This window comes from Schistocerca cancellata, chromosome 2 (genome assembly GCF_023864275.1).
Source record: "Schistocerca cancellata isolate TAMUIC-IGC-003103 chromosome 2, iqSchCanc2.1, whole genome shotgun sequence".
Taxonomy (NCBI): Eukaryota; Metazoa; Arthropoda; class Insecta; order Orthoptera; family Acrididae; genus Schistocerca; species Schistocerca cancellata.
The window spans coordinates 548,697,075-548,722,300 of NC_064627.1; the positions used below are offsets into that span (position 1 = coordinate 548,697,075).

The window sequence follows — 25,226 nt, forward strand, 5'->3', positions numbered from 1 at the left end:
ACGGCCAACACCGCGGTTCCTGGTGTGTCCGCTGTGCCGTGCGTGTGATCATTGCTTGTACAGCCCTCTCGCAGTGTCCGGAGCAAGTATGGTGGGTCTGACACAACGGTGTCAATGTGTTCTTTTTTCCATTTCCAGGAGTGTATTTCCATTTCTCTGTGACACATGCCACTTTCTTTCCTCTTCTTTGTGTTACCACGATCCTCTTTCCCCTACCCCTCTCTTTCACGCATATTGCTACTAACACTCGTAATTAAAACTGACCTTCCTGTATAAAAATTTGAGTCGTAATTTATGACACGTAAAATCTGTAGAAAGTTAGATCTAAGAGCGGGCCTGATAGCTCGAATCTTGAAAATTAAATCTACTCACTTTCATAAAAAAACAGAACACCTCGAACGACTAGAGACAGGACGTTCATATTCACAGGAGACATACATTAGTATGTTCTGCAGAAATGATTAACATTTGAACCGTGTCATCCCGCGGGTTCAAGATCAACATCGATATCGCGGCGCAACGCCGTCTACCGGTAAAATGTGCCTACGGCTCTCGTTGCCATTATAAATCACAGGTAATGGATCAGTGTGTTTTGAGTAGAGACGCAGGATGCCTCACAGACGTATGCGCGAACCTTACCGTCAAATCAACGAGCCAGCTTGTGAGAGACAAAGTGTTCCGGCAGTGCGACGGGTGTGTGCCGAATGGTCCACGGGAGGCCGTAGAACACGATGAGTTGGGTCAGGCCTCACTACCCAGACCGCCCCCACAGATAATCGACACCTCATCCGAATGGCACTGCACGACAGATCTGCGTCCTTCTCGGCTCTGGGGCAGCAGTGAAACCGTGTAACACATCGCACACTATCAGGGGTAACAGACTGTCGGCATGGATTGTGTGCGCGTCGTTCACTTTTCAGGCTAACTTTGACGAATGTGCAGAAACATGCTAGGCGGAGCGGTTCTAGGCGCTACAGTCTGGAACCGCGTGACCGCTCCGGTCGCAGTTTCGAATCCTGCCTCGGGCATGGATGTGTGTGATGTCCTTAGGTTAGTTAGGTTTAATTAGTTCTTAGTTCCAGGGGACTGATGACCTCAGAACTTAAGTCCCATAGTGCTCAGAGGCATTTGAACCACAGTTGGATCGTGTCCAAGGCACTGTGACCAGTGTGACCCAAGTGAATGACATTCTGCTGCCCGTAGCCATAGTCTTTCTGCATAACACCCCAGACGCTATTTTTCAGTAAGGCAATGCACGGCCTCATGTTACCGCACCTTCTTAGTGTCACAGGATGTCAGCCTTTTGCCCTGGCACGCCAGATCGCTAGACCTGTCGTCAATCGAAAATGTGTGGAATATGGTGAAACCGCGGGTGCAGCACTGTGACCCAGTGCCAACCACCACAGACGAACTTTGGAACCAGGTGAATGCAGCATGGATTGCTATACCACAGGACGCCATTCGCGCCTTATACTAGTCGATGCCATCACACACGGAACAAGTTATCAGGGCCCATGGCAGACCCTGTGCCTGCTGCGCAACAGGACACATCCTGAACCCCCGTGACTGGAATGCTAATCATTTCGGCAGAACATACGAGTACTAGTCTACATATGCTGTGAATATGAACATCCTATCTCTAGTCGTTCAAGGTGTTATGTTTTTCTGAACATGAGTGTAAATAATAAATAAAAACGTTCTGTAGCACTGGTAGTAGTCGGTGTAAAAGACGCCCGTTGTGTTTCAGCCGGGCTGTTCGAAGAGGGCGCGCCCCCGGAGTGGGCGTTCGCCTTCCAGTCAGCTGTGGACGCCATCAACCGTCAGACGGCGTCGTGGGCGCCGCAGCGCGTGTTCCGGCCCACGCTGGAGCCCGTCCTCAGGACGCTCAGCCGCGGCGACAGCTTCGGCACCGGCCGCGCAGGTCAGCCTCCCCTTCCGCCCTGACTGTTACAACTCACCTTCCAGCTTTTGGGCAAATGCTTAGCAGACTTTTTGCTGTACCTGCATGTGGCTCGGCATCTCCACTATATAGTGAGTAGTAATCTATCCTTCTCATAATATTGCCATTATACAATCCAGTACTTTCCACTGTTTGATTTTGCCAAATATTTAAAAAATAGTTTCCCATTGAAGTATTACACCAGGCTGTTATAAAACTGCCCCCCATGGGACAAGGGCATCCTCAGCTCATCCAAGGGGCAAGAGCACCAACAGGCATCGCCAATCACCCATAGAGCAGGCACGAATGGGATAGGCTACACTTGCCAGGTAACCCAACAGCACCATATTCACACCTTATTCTCTCAGTATGTGTATGCGAACCGTTTGCCCACGCCTGACCACAAGTACTTGGTAGAGTCATAGAAATGCATAAGCTACAGCCGAGCTTACTCACAGCCCACCCTGGGCCCACCTTTGTTCACAGCCATCCAGCATGCACTCAAGCTGGATTAACATGTATTCTGTTTGGTTAAAGGCAAAACTTTCTCAGTCATTTGACTAAGAAATTTGTGTAGCAGCTGTGCAAAATACACTACTGGCCATTAAAATTGCTACACCATGAAGATGACATGCTACTGACGCAAAATTCAACGGACAGGAAGAAGATGCTGTGGTATGCAAATGATTAACTTTTCAGAGTATTCACACAAGGTTGGCGCCGGTGGCGACACCTATAACGTGCTGACATGAGGAAAGTTTCCAACCGATTTCTCAAACACAAACAGCAGTTGGCCGGCTTTGCCTGGTGAAACGTAGTTGTGATGCCTCGTGTAAGGAGGAGAAATGCGTACCATCACGTTTCCGACTTCGATAAAGGTCGGATTGTAGCCTATCGCGATTGCGGTTTATCGTATCGCGACATTGTTGCTCAAGTCGGTCGAGATCCAATGACTGTTAGCAGAATATAGAATCGGTGGGTTCAGGAGGGTAATACGGAACACCGTGCTGGATCTCCACGGCCTCGTATCACTAACAGTCGAGATGACAGGCATCTTATCCGCATGGATGTAACGGATCGTGCAGCCACATCTCGATCCCTGAGTCAACAGATGGGGACGTTTGCAAGACAACAACCATCTGTACGAACAGTTCGACGACGTTTGCAGCAGCATGGACTATCAGCTCGGAGACCATGGCTGCGGTTACCCTTGACGCTGCATCACAGACAGGAGGTTCTGCGACGCTGTACTCGGCGACGGAGCTGGGTGCACGAATAGCAAAACGTCATTTTTTCGGATGAATCCAGGTTCTGTTTACAGCATCATGATGGTCGCATCCGTGTTTGGCGACATCGTGGTGAACGCACATTGGAAGCGTGTATTCGTCATCGCCATCACCCGGTGTGATGGTATGGGGTGCCATTGGTTGCACGTCTCGGTCACCTCTTGTTCGCATTGACGGAACTTTGAACAGTGGACGTTACATTTCAGATGTGTTACGACCCGTGGCTCTACCCTTCATTCGATGCCTGCGAAACCCTACATTTCAGCAGGATAATGCACGACCGCATGTTGCAGACCCTGTACGGGCCTTTCTGGATACAGAAAATGTTCGACTGCTGCCCTGGCCAGCACATTCTCCAGATCTCTCACCAACTGAAAACGTCTGGTCAATGGTGGCCGAGCAACTGGCTCGACAATACGCCAGCCACTACTCTTGATGAACTGTGGTTTCGTGTTGAGGCTGCGTGAGCAGCTGTACCTGTAAACGCCATCCAAGCTCTGTTTGACTCAGTGCCCAGGCGTATCAAGGCCGTTATTACGGCCAGAGGTGGTTGTTCTGGGTGCTGATTTCTCAGGTTCTATCCACCCAAATTGCGTGAAAATGTAATCAGATGTCAATTCAAGTATGATATACTTGTCCAATGAATACCAGTTTATCAACTGCATTTCTTCTTGTTGTAACAATTTTAATGCCCAGTTGTGTACTTTTCTGCAGACTTGGAAAGGCACTCGGGCTTACATTTAGTGAGCGGCTAAGTTATACAGCTGCAGCATAAAATGCAATTTTGTAAGTTCAAATCACCATCACTGATATGCTAATTGGAGACACAATCATTCGATGTGCTCCTGTTGAAGCAGTGAAATGAGAAGCACTAACGCTGTCAAATCCATAGCGGGCTGAAGTAGTATGTTGTGGGATTAGTCGATTTTTTGCCCACAGCTCAGGCTGCGCAGGTCACTTACTGACGATTTCTAAAAGTATGTTACGAGTTAAGGGCTACCACAGCAAATTTTGCTTTGGACAACACGGTAGTCTGCAGAGGATATTGGCATTGTCTTTCCCCGACCACACGCCCGTCTCACCGAAGTTCTGTAGTGCTCCTACGGTTTAATTTGGAATTCAAACCCTGATGCAGCTTTATTTGTTCAGCGACACAAAAGATTTCCAGAGGCCATAGTAAGTAATGCAGTCCGAATACCAAAGCTGAGACTTTGATACTTTTGAATCTTAAATGTGCAACAACTATGCCATAAGTACTACGAGTACTTATGGCATAGTTGTTGCATATTTATTTTCGAAATAATAAAATCGTTTGTAGAAGGCTTTGTTAACAAGATACATTTTCAGTTTCCTTCTCACTTATATTCTCTAGGTAGAGGCCTTACATTACTGAGTAACATTTTCTTCGCAGCGTAATTTATCCTTCATTCAGCCAAAGTAAATTTCGTGAAATACGATGAAAGATCATTATTTTGTAAAACATTTTAATTACAAACCTCATTAGAGGTTTGTTCATAAGAATCATGGAAGTTGATGAGAATTTGAGTCTAGTTCTTAATTTTCAACACCTAAGAAGCACGTCGCAGAATTCTGATAAGGCAGTTCTAATCTTGAAGATAATCCCCTCGGAGGATGTCCCAGAACTGCAGGCACATATGAAAACGACGTGAAAGTACACACATTAATCTTATGGTATGTTATGTTATGTTAACGGGGGACCTAGAAACGACGGAGAGGCTTCGTCCCCGCCACAGCCGCAGTGGTCCGCAACCCCACGACAACTACCGCCGTACACTTCACCCCTCCGCCGCCCCACACCGAACCAGGGTTATTGTGCGGTTCGGCCCACGTTGGAACCCCCAGGGAACGTCTCTCACCAAACGAGTGTAACCCATATGTTTGCGTGGTAGAGTAATGGTGGTGTACGCGTACGTGGAGAACTTGTTTGCGCAGCAATAGCAGACATAGTGTAGCTGAGGCGGAATAAGCGGAACCAGCCCGCATTTGCCGAGGCAGTTGGAATACCGCCTAAAACCCATCCTCAGACTGGCAGGTTCACCAGACCTCGACACAAATCCGCCGGGAGGATTCGTGCCGGGGACCGGCGCTCCTTCCCGCCCGGAAAGCCGTGCGTTAGACCGCACGGCCAACCGGGCGGGCACACACATTAATACTCGACAACCGGAGATCAAAGGAACATGGAACTGACGTTATAGGCAAACCAGAAGAAAAGAACGACGTAAATTTTTTAATGAACAACTGGCTGAAAATTTCTGCGAGAAGAAAAGAGTTTGATTGCAGATTAAAAAGCTTCCTTTCCTCAACACAGTGAAAGGCGCTTTCAGTTTGCGAAAAAGGAAGATTTTGAAGCATAGAGTGTAGAAAGAAGCATCATATTCTTAAGATTTTGTATTCCCCGATTTCCACCTGTTCTCACATCTAGGGAAATTTATGGTTGGGAAATGTTTTGGTGCTATGAACGCACTGTGACAGTTGTAGATGGATATTTCGCGCATCTTCTAGAACCACTCTTAAGAAATAGAACTACTCACTAATGAACCGCTTGACGACATGTTTTGTCCATAAAGAGGAACTACGGAAAATAAGGCAGTTTTTTGACAAATAAAAGGACTGTCAGACGTTACTCCTTGACGTACACAGGCGCCATCATTCTATAATTCTGGTCACTACCACCGAACAACCGGCATTGACTGCTACAAAAACTATTTTCTTACAGGAGATTGGAAAAATGCTCTTTTTTTATCATTTAAAGCTTTTCGTAATAGCGTTAAAGACGCGTATGTCGTGTGCCCATCAGCATATCTCATCATCAAATAGGGAATGTGCAGTGAACGTTCACAACAAGGTAGCTTCCACCCCTGAAAACAGGCATTTATCGTCACAAGTAAAATGGCCTTTATCTCTACAGGTATTTTTTTAAGGTAATATTTTTTATACTTGTTACCAGCTGTGTTGGCAGAGCACTAAAAGACCTAATTCGAAACAAGGCCCCGGGAGTACAACTACTGACAGCCTTGCGAGAGCCAGTCCTGACAAAACTCTACCATCTGGTGAGCGAGATGTATGAGACAGGCGAAATACCCTCAGACTTCAAGAAGAATATAATAATTCCAATCCCCAAGAAAGCAGATGTTGACAGATGTGAAAATTACCGAACTATCAGTTTAATAAGCCACGGCTGCAATATACTAACGCGAATTCTTTACAGACGAATGGAAAAACTGGAAGAAGCCGACCTCGGGGAAGATCAAATTGGATTCCGTAGAAATATTGGAACACGTGAGGAAATACAGAACCTACGACTTATCTTAGAAGATAGATTAGGGAGAGGCAAACCTACATTTCTAGCATTTGTAGACTTAGAGAAAGCTTTTGAGAATGTTGACTGGAATACTCTCTTTCAATTTCCGAAGGTGGCAGGGGTAAAATACAGGGAGCGAAAGGCTATTTACAGTTTGTATAGAAACCAGATGGCAGTTATAAGAGTCGAGGGGCATGATAGGGAAGCAGTGGTTGGGAAGGGAGTGAGACAGAGTTGTAGCCTCTCCCCGATGTTATTCAATCTGTATATTGAGCAAGCATTAAAGAAAACAAAAGAAAAATTCGGAGTAGGAATTAAAATCCATGGAGAAGAAATAAAAACTTTGAGGTTCACCGATGACATTGTAACTCTGTCAGAAACAGCAAAGTACTTGGAAGAGCAGCTGAACGGAATGGACAGTGACTTGAAAGGAGGATATAAGATGAACATCAAGCCAAGTTAAATGAGGATAATGGAATGTAGTTGAATTAAATCGGGTGATGCTGCAGGAATTAGATTAGGAAATGAGAGGCTTAAAGTAGTAAATGAGTTTTGCTATTTGGGGAGCAAAATAACTGATGATGGTCGAAGTAGAGAGGATATAAAATGTAGACCGATGGCAAGGAAAGCGTGTCTGAAGAAGAGAAATGTGTTAACATCGAGTATAGATTTAAGTGTCAGGAAGTATTTGTATGGAGTGTAGCCATATATGGAAGTGAAACATGGACTTTAAATAGTTTGGACAAGAAGAGAATAGAAGCTTTCGAAATGTGGTGCTACAGAAGAATGCTGAAGATTAGATGGGTAGATCACATAACTAATGAGGAGATATTGAATAGAATTGGGGAGAAGAGGAGTTTGTGGCACAACTTGACTAGAAGGAAGGATCGGCTGGTAGGACATGCTCTGAGGGATCAAGGGATCACCAATTTAGTATTGGAGGGCAGCGTCGAGAGTAAAAATCGGAGAGGGAGACCAAGAGATGAATACACTAAGCAGATTCAGAAGGATGTAGGTTGCAGTAGGTACTCGGAGATGAAGAAGCTTGCACAGGATAGAGTAGCATGGAGAGCTGCATCAAACCAGTCTCAGGACTGAAGACCACAACAACAACAACCATCTGTAAAAACGCCTTGTACATTATTTATGTGCTTTCTTCGTTGTACCGCTGTTTCTATGAATACATCCTACCTGATTTACTCTTGTGTTTTGTTCAACTATAGTCACTTCGACCATTTTAAATCATGTGCCGCCAGGGGCCAGAATGTTGCTAGAGTATCAATACGGATCGGGCAGTGCAGAAAGACTCGGACACGACTACTGAGCTATCGTGTTCCTCAGCTGCGTGGCGTTTCTCGCCGTATATACAGACTAACCAGTTCACAGCGGCGCGGGGCGGTCGCCTTCAGTGTATGTCCGCATTACAGAGCCTTTAGTGGCGCTCTTGGTGTGAGTGAATGTGCACTGCTTCACAGTCTAACACAAACAGCAGTGACACAGCCTCTCATTTTTGTTATAATAAGCGACTGCAGCGCTCCAAACGGCTAGTAAGCTACACTTCTGAAAACGATGTCGGATGAATGCGAATAGTGTCATCTATATTGAATTATAACACCGTTTTTGCAATGGGAAGCGACTGTAATAACATAAAAGTCGACAATAACTATAAAATGACACCACATTTGCCTTTCTTTAGTTTCTTAAGTACCCTAGGAAGCATGGAACGGTACATTGCAGAAAAGTTTATTTACGATTCTCTTACAACCTACAGATATTTAATGAAGAATATCTTTTTCTTTTAAGAACAAAAATGGTTAGTAAACAGCAGAAGACCTGACATTTTGCAGAAAGGCGTCGTATATCTGCTCAACAACGTTAAGTTTTCTTCACTAGACTTCCAGTCAAATGAGTGAATATGGAACGTAGAAAACTTATACTGTATGCAAAATCTATTTTATTTCACGTGCCAAGTAAGTCACCACAACTGTAGCGTTCGGGAAACTCACGCAGATCTGACAATAAAACGTCGAAATTAATAAAACTATTTCCCATCACAGAAGAAACCATTTCCAGTATTGTTGCTACATTTGAGTCACAAACAGCAAGGATCTTGAACACATTCACTATTGATCCAAAAGCGATTAAATTTACAGAAATATTCATGCGTTGGAAAGTCGAGTGAAATGCAAGAATCGTTAGACTCAATACGAAATGGTTACGTGTAAAGGAAAGTGCCTATCATAATAACAACAGACAGCAACAGAAATACATTTTCCTCATGCATGAAATATGTGTTTATATATTCTTGATTTCAGCTGTGTAAGCTGCAGTTATACAGACATTAGAAAGTATTTCTTCATAATAAATGGTAGCTTATGGTACTGAATCAGTGAGATTCGGCTGTTTTTACGTTTACTTTACTATCATTCATGTCTATCGATAATTTACTAGTGCTTAGAACGCAAAAATGTAATAACTATTTCGTTTATTAAGTAGAAAAATAATTAAAAACAAACGATAATCTTTTGGCTGCTTTCTCGCCACTACGGGCGCTAGTGTAGATTCAGCCATCAGTCAGTAACACCTTTCCCACCACTGTGTATGTTAGACTGTGCACATGGTCATAGCAGGTGTTGCATGTTTTCCGATTCAGACTGTGCTCGACTTCACCTCTTCAGTAATAATTTAAGTTTATGTTTTAAGCTATATTACTTTATCAAGGCAAGCCACTGCTTAACGTTATCACCAAAAATCTCGAATAGTAGTTGATCGATTTTCTTCAAATTTTTACACGACCCTCTAACGAGGATTAGTTTTATTTAAATAGCTTTGAGAGTTTTCACATAAAAAATTCGGAAGCAGTGCTTTCCAGCACGACCATGTACAAAGCTCTACAGTTTGCTGTTTATCACCATCATGACTGGATTGTAGCAGATGAATCCTGTACGTTTTCAGACACAGACATCACCGCAAAACACGTCAGACACATAAACGAGGAATCGCTAACGTATGGCTGACACAGGGTGTAGACATCTGTGGATTGCATGCAAATTCTTAACGCACTCGACGTCGAGGACGAGCGTACCGGTGTCAAAAAAAATGGCTCTGTGCACTATGGGACTTAACTTCTGAGGTCACCAGTCCCCTGGAACTTAGAACTACTTAAACCTGACTAACCTAAGGACAGCACACACACCCATGCCCGAGGCAGGATTCGAACCTGCGACCGTACCGGTGTCAGCTGTGGTTTTCCCATCACATAAAGGACCAGTGTCTAGAAACTGCCGGTGCCATCGTCAAACGCTTTGTACTGTAGGAGAAGCAGCGCCGTAGTCTCGATGACTGAATATCGCCCGTTGAAACTGAGATTGAAGAACGCGTTTCGCGCTGTGATCGTCACGCGATTTGATGCACATTGGCGAAGGAAAGAGCGAATGAGTGAGGTAGATTCACCAGGGAGACCTCTACTAGCAACCACATGTACTAGCAACTTACAGCCGTTGCCAAGGCGAGCTTTTTATTTCGAGGGATAACTTACTATTCATCCAAAGTTTCTATTTCCTTTCATGCAGGGTTCACTTTTTTGAAATCGGGTACCTCTTTTGGAACCGTAACGTAGATTTTCTTTTCTAAAAGTGAGGAACGTTCAGGGCAAATTTTAGTACCTTTTTTTTCTCAGTCCCTACATTCTAAGTGTAGTATGTTTCTCGTGGTACTGGTTTAGCTTTGTGCGCTGCTGCTGTTGCAGTGTGCAACCTGACGTCTGAGGGCGTGGCCGGCATCATCGGCCCGCGGCAGAGCGCCTCCACGGACATCGTGCGCTCCGTGTGCGACCGGCTGGAGATCCCGCAGATCGTCACCAGCTGGGACCCGCGGCCGCCGCTGAGGCGCGCCTACCAGTTCAACCTCCACCCCGACGCCAAGTTCATCGCCCAGGTCAGCGCCGCAGCTCTGGCCCTTCTGTGCCGCTCGCTACAGATTAGATTAGATTAGATTATATTAGTACTTGTTCCATAGATCATGAATACGCCACTTCGTAATGATGTGGAACGTGTCAGGTTAATAAAAGATGTCTATACAAGATATTACATTACACAAAGTATTACATGACACTTGATTTTTTTTTGTGGGGGTTGGGGAAATTACCCATTTACTGTATCAAAAAATTCATCGAATGAGTAGAAGGAGTTGCCATTAAGAAATTCTTTTAATTTCTTTTTAAATGCTATGTGGCTATCTGTCAGAGTTTTGATGCTATTAGGTAAGTGACCAAAGACTTTTGTGACAGCATAATTTACCCCCTTCTGAGCCAAAGTTAGATTTGACCTTGAGTAGTGAAGATCACCCTTTCTCCTAGTGTTGTAGCCATGTATTACTTTTGAATTCATTCGGATTGTTAATAACAAATTTCATAAGTGAATATATATATATATATATATATATATATATATATATATATATATATATATATATACAGCGAAGATCTCTAGCTCTTTAGATAAGTGTCTGCAGGATGATCTTGGATGAGCTCCAGCAATTATTCTGATTACACGCTTTTGTGCAATGAACACTCTTTTACTCAATGATGAGTTACTCCAGAATATGATGCCATACGAAAGCAGAGAATGAAAATAGGCATGGTAAGCTAATTTACTGAGATGTATATCACCAAAATTTGCAGTGACCCCCATAAGTAGCTGAAGTCAAACGTTTCAGCAGATCCTCAGTGTGTTTTTTTCAGTTCAACCCCTCATCAATGCATACTCCTAGAAATTTTGAATATTCTATCTTAGCTACCGATTTCTGATCGAAGTCTATATTTATTAATGGTGTCATTCCATTTACTGTGTGGAAGTGTATATAATGTGTTTTGTCAAAGTTTAATGAGAGCCCATTTGCATAGAACCACTTAATGATTTTCTGAAAAACATCGTTTACAATTTCACCAGTTGATTCTTGTCTGTTGGGTGTGATAGCTATACTTGTATCATCGGCAAAAAGTACCAGCTTTGCATCTTCGTGAATATAGAATGGCAACTCATTAATATATATTAAGAACAGCAGTGGACCCAAGATCGAACCTTGCGGCACCCCATTCTTTATTGTTCCCCAGATTGATAAATCACCAGTTTTTTGCATATTATGTGAACTGCTTATTTCAACTTTCTGCACTCTTCCAGTTAGGTATGATTTAAACCATTGGAGCACTGTCCCATTCATACCACAGTACTGGAGCTTATCTAGAAGTATTCCATGATTTACACCATCAAAAGCCTTTGATAGGTCACACAAAATCCCAACGGGTGACTTCCGGTTACTCAGAGCATTTAATATTTCATTAGTGAAAGTATATATAGCATTTTCCGTTGAAAAAACCCTTCTGGAAACCAAACTGACATTTTGTAAAAACTTTATTTTTACAAAGGTGTGAAGCTACTCTACAATACATCACTTTTTCAAAAAGTTTGGATAAGGCAGTCAGAAGAGAGATTGGGCGGTAGTCCTTGACATCAGACGTATCCCCTTTTTTATGCAGTGGTTTAACAATGGCATACTTCAGTCTATCTGGGAACATACCCTGCTTCAGAGAGCTAAGAATCCCACTTATTTCTTGGGAACAAGCTTTTATTATCGTGTTGGAAATGCCATCAATTCCATGTGAGCTTTTATTCTTGAGAGTTCGTGACTGTGCGCTGACGTTAAACATCTATCACCACTTCAGATGACCATTAACTGGATGTGGTCACTGTGACAAATGACCACTTATATTGTGCCTTCGTGCTGTGTTATCGAACGCATTAAGATCACCTAGAAGAAAATCAAACTTTCTTATGAAACTGGTGACACTACATATCATAAATGTTTGATATGCGATCGCTAATTTGCTGCATTTTGTTGTACTAAATCCCGTACCCAATATCTTTAAGGGATATTTTTTGAGTCATCAGTCTTTTGATTAGGTTGATGTGGCCCGCCACGAATTACTCTTCTGCGCCAATCTCTTGCTGTCGAAGTCTTACCTGCACTCAACTTCTTCGGTTATTATTTGTTGTATATGTTCAGACGTCTGTCTTCGCCCATAGTTTTATCCTTTACTGATTTCTCTTGTACTATGGAGGTACGTATCCTGTCATCCTGATGCTTCTTCTTCTCAGTGTTTTCCACATAGTTCCTTTGTCGGTTTCTGTGGCCGTCTGCCTACTTGTGAACTTGTGTAAAATGAGTGATTACCACGAACCACTACAAACAGTTCTTGTAATTAACTTGCTCTGAGAAGGAGCCTTTGTTTATGCGATTTTTAATAAACTTGTTTTACACTGTTTACGCGGACTATGTTCTCATTGCGCCTCCACCAGCACGAGGCATATCAAAGTGCTTTCTTGAAATAATGAATAGCCATAGTACAGTTTTGTTGTTTAACCTTCACTCATCTGTCCAACTAATTTTTAACATTCTTCTAGAGCACCATTTCTCTAATGCTTCGATTCTCTTCTTTTCCGGTTTTCCCACATTACATGATACACAACAATATAATCCTGTATCCCAAACATCCGTCCCGAAAAATTTCTTGCCTAAATTAAGTCCGTTGTTTGATACTAACAGAATGCTTTTGGACAGGAATGCTCTCTGTGTTTGCACTAGTCTACATTTTATATTCTTCTTACTTCGATGCAGTGCGGCTTAGGCAAAATTTTATCAGTTTGCTCTACAATGTTATGGCATCTAGCCTTTGGGCTTACAATTGTAGTAATCGAAACTACACTGAATATAGTAAGTTTACATATCTTAATTAAACTGTTTAAATATACTTAAGTTCTATAACTAAAGTTAAAGAATGAAGTGAAATGAAAATAAAAATGTTGGCAACAGTGAGAATCGATTAATTTTTTTTACATGCGCTATCTCAATAGAAAAATAAATACGAACCTTCTTCGCAGAAAAAAAATGAATGCCAACCGAGACTCGAACTCGAGATCTTTGCCTTTCACGGGCAAGTATTCTACCGAAATTTGTATTTCTTTTGTTTTTTTGTTGAATTTCTCCCCGCTTATCGCAAGCGGTTGCCTTAACCACTTGTTTTTTTGAAAAAATCACCTCTCCGATTAGACTTCAAATTTTAAGGAATATCTGTAACCTATCACACTAAAAATTTAAATCAAATCTATGTAGTTACATATGTTATAGTTAAAGTAAACTTTAATTTAAGTACCAACAGCTTCATTGTCATACCACAAAATAATATTTCTGTTTTACTTGAAAGATATTTAAAGTTAACATTATTCTCGCTTAACATAAAGAAATAAATAGACAGCATGATGAATAATCTGATTTCCAATCCCCCTTCTGCCCTTTATCCGGGTACGTCTTCTCGTATGTACGTAGTGTTCATCGATTCTTATCTTCCGTTCATTCGTTCATCACAGGGATAATTTAACTTCTCCTACTCTTGATGTTCCAGCTAGCGGAGGTCTTGAAACGCGCTCCATAGGAGGTTGGAGAAACACAGCTGGTGCTTCGGATTGCAGACGATCTGCAGATGTCGTTCCTGTAAAAAGGTCCAGAAGTCCACCACGTTCTTAGGGCCATCTCTAAACAAACAGAGCACTGTCTAGCCTCGAAGCACCCACATTTCTGCATTCTTTTCAGTATCCGTCCACGAAGAATACAGTCCTGGTCCAATGTTGTGCTTCCCATTCGAAGAAAAAAATCCATCACTTGTGTCACCAAACGCCACACTTCTGGTGAGGGTCCGCATATGAGGCGGTGTTCATCGTCGTCTAGAGTTTGGTACTGAGGGCATAAGGGTGAATTCGTCGTATGAATCGCATGAAGTCTGGACCTGGTCACATTTTTACCACTAACTGTTAGGTACCACATTGAGCAAACATTGTATACCGATCGTTATACCGCATGCTGCCTGTCAGTAGGATTGCTAGGTTGTCCAGTCGTTAGTATCCAGCAGATTTCGGGCGCCGTCGCAGATGTGATTTTCGGCAGAGCCCTCTGAACGTAGCTGTATTCGATGAAAAAAAAGCGCTTATATGGCGAAGTGATTGGTAAATGTGCTGAAGCACCATTGGCACCATTCGAGAAACTAGTGCTTGTTCTTCTATTAAGATTCCTGTCAGACATATCTGATGACGGCCCCACAGTTTTAACACCGTGCTGATATGTAGCGTCTCCTTTCGAACATGAACATGCGCAAGACCCAGTCCACCTCTACCAACGACTTCGTATTTAACTTTAAATAGTAGACCTGCGCTCATGAAGGACCCAAACACCGCCAATATGGTTCGTGTTTTCATCACTGGCATCGAAAAAGTATGGAATTCGTGACGCCATGTAGGGTGTTAACATAAGTGACCCGATGGAGCATGTCTAAGGTCTGTGTGATGTTCTCTTAGACGTCCAGCCGGACTGATTGTGGTAGTCTCTTAGACTTGTAAGCTGCTGCGCTACGTATGTCATTGGTAAAAACAATCCATAGGAATTTTAAGATATCCACGTGCCGTAAAGGTGCTACAAATTCTTCCGTTAGTGCAATACCAATATTCATCACTACCGACTTGTCCTTATTTATGCAGCGGACACTGATCGTTCCATATTTATGGATCAATTCTGAACCCAAATGTATATAGTTTCCAGCCCACACCACGCATCAGCTCGTCTGCATATGCCTTGTATTTAAATGTATGTACTTGCAAAGTCAATCCTTTCTGGCGGTGAGGAAGGCCACAGAGTAACGGTCGAGCGCCAGTGCCTATAACATGGCAGATAGGGGACACCATTTTCTGACCAATATCGCTACGACAAGAGATTTCGTCATACAACCATTGACGAGGACTTTGAAGGAGGCATTGCAGAGTAGCCGCATCACGACATTGATGAATGGTCGTGGGAACTACATGAGCATCAGGACTTCTGCAAGATAGATATGGCTCCTCAATCGAAGGTTTAAACAAAGTTAACGGAGCAGCTTCTAGATGTTTTCGTCCCCGCTGAGTGACATTTGATCGAGTGAGATCATTTGGCGTAATACTCCTTAGAGGTACGTTGCTAATAGTCTGATAAATATTTTACAGTCGCGATTAAGGAGCGTCTGTGGGGCTAGTCCGGTATTCATGTGCTGCCTGAGGGGTTGTGTGTTGGAGTGATCAAGTCCTCCAAAACAGCTGGCGGTAAGGGTAAGTCAGGAGGAATTAATTTGCGGCAGATAGCAGTCCTTCGGAGTGCCGTCGAAAGGTCCTACAGAATTCAAAGGGAGGCCATCTCGTTTCGGTGATTTATTCACCGTTTCCCTACCAATGCCCTCCAGCACTTCCTCCTCTGTAATCTCCTCCATCAGTTGTGCTTCTGCCTCTGGTTCAATGGTGCCGAGAATTGTATGAGTAACTTCGGTAATGGCTGCCATATTAGCATCCACTCCAGTGTAAAGTTGACCGTAATGTTCTATAAGCTCCTTTCCTATTTCTTGTTGCGATGTTTGGTGTCTGTACACGGCATGTACCAGGACTTCTCGTCGTCTTTTGCTTTCGTTGATGATGTGATACATCGATTGGCGTTCTTCTATAACCCGGTCTAGTGTCCGTGTCCTGACCAATACACTTTCGAAGCGGCGTCACGTGGTGGATAGAATGTCGGCCTTCGTTCGTTGTACCATCGCTTGCCGCTCCGGAGAATGCACTTGGTCGGCGCATTCCCATAGCACCATGAAATAGAGCGTTAGTCCTAAGCCAATCAACGATAGCACAGTTACAACAAAAGCTGCTCAAAAATCCCTCATCCTGTATGCTACCACAATACGTTACACGCAATATCAAAGAAAAATACTTATGTGTTGGTGTGAGAAACGTAGCTCTCGTAGTACAGAAAGGGATGCGGTACATAAGCGCATGCACAGTGAAAAACAACCAGCTGTGTCCTATGTTTGAGTTAATCTTAGCGTGGCTGACCATCATTTCACCATTCAACACTGGTTTCTGGTTATCACGGACAGAGTGCGACAAAACATGTTTTCATCCATTTCATTTGCATACAAGCATGCATTCGAAGGGAAATGGCGTAATTTTAATGTGATTTCTGGCTCGCATTTGAGGAGCAATGGCATAATTTTAATGTGATGTTTACAGTGTACTGCAACACTATTTCCAAGATAGCAAGATTCCTACTTTGTGTACTTCGTGGTCCCAAATTTTGATGTTAGGTTTATCGCTAATTTCATTTCTGTTACTCCTCATAACTGTCGTCTTTGTTCAGCTTACACTCAATCCATAGTATTTACTCATTAGACACATCCTGCAATTATCCCTCACTTTCACTGAGGATAGGAGTGTCATCAGCGAATATTATCGTCGTATTCTTTCACCCTGAATTTTAATTCAACTTCTGAATCTTCCTATTGTTTCCATCATTGCTTCTTCGATCTACAGATTGAACAGTAGGGGCTAAAGACTACATCCCTGTTACACTTGTTAATGCGAGCACTTCGTTCACGGTCTTTTATTCTTACTTTACCCTCTTGGTTTTTGTTCGTAATCTATGTTACCCTTCTTTTCGTATAGTTTAGACCCCATTTCCAGAGAATGTCGATCATGTTGTAACATTATAGGTCGATAATTCCTGTGATCATATCTAGATTTATTCAGTCTTGCTTCCATAATCAAGTGCGACGTCAGAACTTCCTCTGTGGTGCCTTTACCTTTCCTAAAACCAAACTAGTATCACCTACGAGACTCTAAGTCTTTTTTCGTTCTTTTGCACACTTTTGTCAGCAACTTTGACTCGTGATCTGTTAAGCAGATTGTGTGATACTTCTCTCACATATGTGCCCTTCAGCATCTACGGCATGGTGCGGCTGATATGAGTCTGGAAGTCTGCTGGTACATCTCCGACTCATAGATTATTTAAACCAATTTGAATAATCGTTTGGTTACCACTTACCGCAGTGAATTTAGAAATTCCAGAGGAGTATTATCTATTCCCCCCACCTTATCTGATCGTTGCTCTTCCAGAGCTCCGTTATACTCTGACACAAACACTAGATCCCCAGTTCTCCACAGTGGTTCCGATTTCTTCTTCTATCACGTTATTTCATAGTTCCACCCTCTCGTAAAAGCCTTCAGTGTTCTATTTCCACCAAACCTCTCTCTCTTCTGTATTTAATAGTAAAATCTCTATGGTAAGCTCGATGTTGAAGCCTATGTTTTTAACTTCATCAAAAATTACTTTGAATTTTGTATATGCTGGAACAATTCTTCTGACGCCCTTTTCTTTTTCGATTCTTTCGCATTTTTCCTGCAACCATTCAGCTTTAGTTTCCCTGTGCTTCCTATTCATTTCGATTGTAAGTGTTCTATATTGCTATATTTCTTGCTTTCACTAAAAAGTTTTGTAGTTCCATCTTTTGTCAATCATTTGAAGTATCTGTTACCCTGGGTTTCTTCGCAGTTACCTTCCTTGTACTTGTATTTCACTACCCGTTTTCTGTGGTTGCCATTTTTAGAGATTTCCATTGGTCTTCAATTGAATTGGCTATTGTGGTATTTATTATCGCAGTATCTACAGCCTTAGAGAGCTTTTAACACACATCATCGTTCCTCAGTACTCCAGTATCCAAATTATTCCCTCACTGATTATTCATGATGATTCTCGTGAACTTCAATCTAATCCTCATCATTACTGAATCGTGATCTTGGTCTGTTTCTGCTCCTGGGTATGCACTGAAATCCAGTACCTGTTTTCGGAACCACTATCTGACCATGATGTAATCCAGCTGGGATCTTCTCATGTCTCTAAGCCTTTTCCAAATATACCTCCTCCTCTTGTCATTTTTGTACTGTGTATTAACTATTACTAACTGAAAGTTAACACAAAACTCAATTAGTCTTTATCCTTTCACATTCCTACTGTGAAGCCAATATTCGCTTTTAAAACCAACTTCAACTTTGTCCCTCACTACAATGTTCCAGTCACTCGTGATTATTAAATTTTCATCTCTCTTTATGTGCTGAATTTCACTTTCAGTATTCTCATATACTTCTCCCATCTCTTAATCTTCTGCTTGTGACGTTGTAAGGTGTCATTCAAATAACACACCATCCATTGAATTCCTGAAACAATTCCAGTTAAACTGATATGTCATACGACATAGTTACGTGTAAATGTACGAATTTTTTTGATTTGAAAATTGAATAAACCAGCCAGCATCTCGTGAATATAAACAACTAACACTCGCACTAGGAACTGCAAGCAAGTAATTTCCCAGACCCAAGCTAAGAGGCGCAGTTCTGAGGAAAGGAGAATTTTACAACAGCAATGCCTGTCCCCTGTTTGGCTGAAACGTTCACAGTGGGACATCCAGTGTACACAATGAGGCGCCATAGCCACTGTGCACGCCGCTGGCCCAAGCCACCCTTGTTCTTGCATTTTGCAAAGACCATTCAGAAAGCCTTTCTGCAGGTACATGGCTGGAAATAACAGATAAGCGTCCGGAGAAACCCAACTCAAAACACTGGTGACTCACCATAGGCACATGTCTTAAAACCCACATGCAAAAAGCTGTTTATCTCAGTATTATGTAGCACAAGCTTAACTCTTCCCTATGAAAGAAGCGACGCCTTTGATAGGTTACAGAAACTCTAGTGGGTGGAGTTGTAACAAGTACAAATGCCCTGATTGGCCAGAAAGAAAAAGCGTGGCCACCGGCTTTGATATAGGTAAAATGCAGACAGAAAAATTCGCTCGTCTCTTGGAGCAAATCATCGAGTGTTTGAGCAAGGCGAGTCACGTCACACTGAGACGATTGCGAGAGTAATTATGTGAACACTTGTTCACAGGCTCATCTTAACTCTTAAGGAGTTAAACTGCAAAGTCTCCTAGTGTGGAGAATTGCACCGAGCACTGACAGTTAACGCATGCGAGTGATTTGAGGGAAACGACGTAAGTACTGTTTCAGCCAAATAGCGTGTACCATGCCAATAAAATTAGATGGGGAACAACTAGGAGTCTCGGCTTCACCGAAGATGTAGGGAATGAATCAGACTGGTGTTTAACAGTCGAGAGAGATTTAGAATTAATTCTCAGGTTCACAGCTCGCACCTATAGCAGCCACTGCCACCGCCGACGAAAGGTAAACATGCGCGCTCTCGTTACGCCAGCAAGTGATATTCAACTTACACTCAGAACTGCGGTCATCTCCGTCTCTCCTATCTTTTTCGTATTTTCAGTCATGACCTGTAGTTAAACATACTAATGATTGTCGAGCTTAATTGAAAGGAAAATAGTGATATATCCGATCTAGCGAAAAGGATTGATCAGCCACTGCAGAGTGCTTTATACTCTGAAGTCATTGAACTGTTTTAATTGTGCAATTATGTGTGCAGTGATGTTTACGTACCATATACAGACCCCATTTATTTTTGGGTATTTTCATTGTGCTTAACTGATATCTTTGACCCCAGTTGTATTTAATTTGTTTGTATTTTATCGACTCCCAGACATGGTCATCAACCATCTTACCATTAAACCTTAGAATAATTAGGAATTTTGATTCACAGTTGAGAACACCCAATATCAATATTTTACCATTCTGTACTTATTACAATTAATTACTATGTCATAAAGTCATACTTAGAGTAAAAATAAACTGTAACAATGAAAATCTAAGATTTAAATTTTTTGCTAACATAAATTTATGCCTGAACCCATACACTATTTTCTGTTAGCGATAACGTTTCCTTTACAGGGAGTCTAGTGGAACCGACATTGAGATCGTTATCTGATTACATCACTGCCCATACTGCTGCACTCTTCTGAGCTCTGCATGGTGAGGTGTTATCTTCCTACCTCGCTGGCTGTAGGTTCAAGACAAATTCCTAAAACACTCACAGAGTATCCCCGCGCAACTGTGGCAGGAAGGTAGATCAGAACCAGTCTCACACATGTTAGAACGTCGGCATGTATACCTGAACTATTGTTTTTGGTGTTGTTTTGTTGTCTATTCTGATGAAAATAATCCTATCACTGATGTGTCCATAGTAAGTCTATGGTCTATCTTTATATTCATGACAAATCCTTCTGCAGTAAAAAATTTTATGCTGCTGTTAACATTACACTATATTCATCTGACCAGCTATCCTTCTTTCTGTTTTTCTTCGATGACAACCGCTATATCTAGACTAAGTCTTTGGATTTCCCTTTTTAGATTTTACATCATACCTAGTTCATTCAGATTTCTGACATGCCATGCTCAGACTCGTAGAAAATTTCCTTTTCGTTGGTTCTTCAATCTTTTTCTTGTTGGTAATCCATACCAGGATATCCAAATGGGGCAATCGTTTGCCAGTGGAGAGATCATCATTCGATATTTCCAATTACAGCCAACATAACCTTTGGATACACATTACGTATTTTTAGCGAAGTGGTTTCCATTTCCATTACCTTCCGCATCCTCAAGCCAATGATCATTGCTGATTCTCTCGCATTTTAGAGACAGTTTTGCATCCGAAGAAGCGAGAGTATGCTGCGGAAATCTGTCCGGTCTGGTGCCTCCTTTAACATGCTCGTAAGCAGAACGGGGGTGACTTCCTTTAACAAAAGTGCTTGGCGGCCATTGCTGATGATTTTTATTCAAGTTTTAAACTGTGGTTGGGATCGAACCATACGTTCTTGTTTCACTAGTCAAAGATGCTGTGGCGGTTATCTTTAATCAAATGACTTATTTTCGCGATGTCAAGGAGAACATCTGAGGGCCTTCAAAAGTCCCATCGACAACGAGATCATTAAAGACTCGTAATCTGAATCATGCAGAGCATATGCGGAACGCACTGAGAAGATAAACCGCAAGCCCAGCAACTACCACAAAGGACTCGTCCAGCCATTACACTGTTCCTTGTCAGAAAAGGATTCGGTTGGCTGTAGGCCTCTTGATTTAATTCTGAACACCACTGCATGTCAACTGTTTCAGATGTCCCATTGAGAGATCTGTATAAACGACTTAGAAGACAATCTCTGGAACCATCGAAGACTGTTTATAGATGATGCTGTCATTTACCATCTACGAAACTTGTTAGAAGCTCAAAACCAATTAGAAAATGATTTAGACAAGATATCTGTATGATGAAAAAAGCGGCAACTGACTCTAATGAAGGATAAATGACAGGCATTCAAATGAGAACTAAAAGGAATCCATTACGTTTCGGTTAAAAGGAATCTAAAGACAATCAGTTCAACTAAATACCTATGAATTGCAGTTATGGATAAGTAAAACTGAAACGATCGCATAGATAACGGGAAGGCAAGCCAAAGACTGCTTTTTACTGTCGGAACATTTAGAAGTTGTTGCAGGTCTACTAAACGGACTGTCAATGCTACGCTTTTCCGACCTCTACTAAAGCATTGCTAAACGGTGTGGGTTCCTTCCAAGGTAGGACAGACAGACGACATCGAAGAAATTCAAAGGAAGGCAGGTGGTTTTGTATTATCACGAAGTGTGGTGGATGTGATAAGCGAGTTGTGGCAACAATCATTGAAACAAAGACGTTTTTCATTACAGCGAGACCTTTTCACGAAATTCCACTCATCAACTTTCTCCTCTGAATGCGAAACTATTTCATTGACTCCAACCTACACACCACCACATGGTGAATGATCACCATAAAAAATTAAAGAGATTAGATCTCGCACCAGAAGATTTAAGTGTTAATATTTCCCAGGCGAAATTTGCGATTAGAATGATAGGGGAATAGTTCGATGAACCCTCTGCCAGGCACTTTAGTGTGAGCTGGAGTCATGTCTCTGTAGATGAATAAAGGGCTATCAAAAAGTTTCCGTTCAAAGTCCGTACAGTCTAATATCAATGAGGCAAAATCGGTGTGAGCATTGAAGCAATCATCACGTCAACACATCAGGTTGAAGATACCCTTTTGATAAAACACCGTGTCGTGCTGCGTGAAGATATCCATAACTGCCTGCTGCACATCCTCATCCGAGAGGAATCGTCATCCCTTCAAGGCCTTTCTAAGGGAACGAACACGTGTTGCACTAAGTGATCAAAAGTATCCGGACACCTGGCTGAAAATGACTTACATGTTCGTGGCGCCCTCCATCGGTAATGCTGGAATTCAATATGGTGTTGGCCCACCCTTAGCCTTGTGACATCTTGCAATCTCGCAGGCATACGTTCAATCAGGTGCTGGAATGTTGCTTGGGAATGGCAGCCCATTCTTCACGGAGTGCTGCACTGAGAAGAGGTATCGATGTCGGTCGGTGAGTCCAGAACGTGCTTAAAACATCAATGTAGGCCTGTGCTTTGATAGTGCCACACAAAGCAACAAGGGGTGCAAGCCCTCTCGATGAAAAATACGACCACTCCATAACACCACCACCTCCGAATTTTACTGTTGGCGCTACACGCGCTGGCAGATGACGTTCACCGGGCATTCGCCACACCAACACCCTGCCATCGGATCGCCACATTGTGTGCCGCATTACGCTCCTTACACCAAGCGTGGCGTCGTTTGGCATTTACCAGCGTGATGTGTGGCTTATAAGCAGCCACTCGACCATGAAATCCAATTTTTCTGCCGGCCGGTGTGGCCGAGAGGTTCTGGGCGCTACAGTCTGGAACCGCGCGACCGCTACGGTCGCAGGTTCGAATCCTGCCTAGGGCATGGATGTGTGTGTCGTCCTTAGGTTAGTTAGGTTTAAGTAGTTCTAAGTTCTAGGGGACTTATGACCTCAGCAGTCGAGTCCCATGGTGCTCAGAGCCATTTGAACCATTTTTGAACCAATTTTTCTCAACCCCCACCTAACTGTCATAGTACTTGCAGTGGATCATGATTCAGTCTGGATAGATGTCTGTCTATTAAACATTACGACGCTCTTCAACTGTTGGCGGTCTCTGTCACCCAACAGACGAGGTCGGCCTGTGTGCTTTTGTGCTGTACATGTCCCTTCACGTTTCCACTTCACTATCACATCGGAAACAGTGGACCTAGGGATATTTAGGAGCGTGGGAATCTCGCGCACAGATGCATGACGAAAGTTACACCCAATCTGGTGACCACGTTCGAAGTCCGTGAGTTCCGCAGAGCGCCCCATTCTGCTCTCTCACGATGTCTAATGACTACTGAGGTTGCTGATATGGAGTACCTGGCAGTAGGTGGCAGCAAAATGCACCTAATATGGAAAACCTATGTTTTTGGGGGTACTTTTGATCACACAGTGAAATTACCTGGTGAGAGATGATGATGATGTTTGGTTTGTGGGGCGCTCAACTGCGTGGTTATCAGCGCCCGTACAATTACCCAATCTTTGCTCAGTCCAATTTCGCCACTTTCCTGGATGATGATGAAATGATGAGGACAACACAAACACCCAGTCATCTCGAGGCAGGTGAAAATCCCTGACCCCGCCGGGAATCGAACCCGGGACCCCGTGCTCGGGAAGCGAGAACGCTACCGCGAGACCACGAGCGGCGGACAATACCTGGTGAGAGATGAGGACTAAAGGGTGGGTGCTTGAGTTGGCGTAACTTCTGAGTTAAGCCATTTACGATAACTTGGTGCACCATTCCACACCGGTCGTTTTCGACAGACATGCAGCCCCATGCACATTCTTCATTCCCCGATTGATATATGCCGGCGTTCGTCCTTTGGCAGTCAGGAAAAGAATAACAGCACGTTGGCCCTGCTTGGACGCATTTGGTGATAACGTCGCCAAAGTTCACGTTTCCGCATTTACTGCACGCACGTCGGAAAGATACGAATGTGACAGCAATACCTTACTTACATGTTGGTGCTTATACATCCGCATCGCAGTAAGGCTACGTTGCTTGTACGCTGTAATAACGCCTTCAAACGGAAACTTTTTGATCGCTATTTGTAGATGTGCTGTCATTTCTTTATTTTGTTGTCCTGGAGACTACGTAGTGTAGATAGACAGCAGCTGTGTTGCCACAGGCGCTGGTGGACGTGCTCCGAGAGCTGAAGTGGCGGTCGTACACGGTGCTGTACCAGGGCGACGAGTCGCTGGTGCGCCTGCGCAGTGTGTTGCAGGAGAGGGAGCCCCGGGACCCGCCCGTCGCCGTCCGACAGCTCAGCCAAGACGGCGACCACAGGTATGTCAACAACGGCCCCACTGGCGAGCTATCAGAAAGCAAGCAAGGAAGGAAGATTGTAACATAGTGGTCCGGCAACGACAGAGTCTTTAGAAATTGGGCACAGGCTGCATAGGGGGAAGGAAGAGGAAGAAAGCAGCCGAGATCTTTCGTGGGATTTAGGGATATAACGAGAAACCTCAGTCTGGATGGCAGGGTGGACATTCGCACCACCGTTCTGCCGAATACGACTCCAGTGTCTAACCACTGCGCCACCGTGCTCGGTCAAGCTTTCAGTTGTTCTTGCACACATTTACTCATTGGTGTGACAGAAGAAGCTTGTGGTTGGTTGGTTGGTCTGTGAGGGTTGAAGGGACCAGACTACAAAGACCATCAGTCCCTTTTTCCATGATCATGAAACACCCATAAGGAACAAAAACAAGCAAAGGAGATGACAAGGGATGACACAGAACAAGAAAGACATAGAGAAAGACCAGAAAAGAGGAATTAAAAACACACACAGTGTTACAATGGCTGGCCGACTATGGAAACAAAAAAAAAAAAGGAAAAGCCAACCATCAA

The 25,226-nt window shown here is 43.2% G+C and overlaps 1 protein-coding gene across 1 annotated transcript in view; it reads left to right on the forward strand.

Moving 5' to 3' along the window:
* Positions 1-25,226, forward strand: part of LOC126162131 (glutamate receptor ionotropic, kainate 2-like) — a 224,684-nt gene that overhangs the window by 61,649 nt on the left and 137,809 nt on the right. Inside the window, exons 3-5 of the mRNA XM_049918425.1 lie at positions 1,748-1,921; positions 10,296-10,483; positions 24,508-24,665. Of these exons, the coding sequence (XP_049774382.1) occupies positions 1,748-1,921; positions 10,296-10,483; positions 24,508-24,665 (520 nt within the window). The remainder of the gene's footprint in view (positions 1-1,747; positions 1,922-10,295; positions 10,484-24,507; positions 24,666-25,226) is intronic.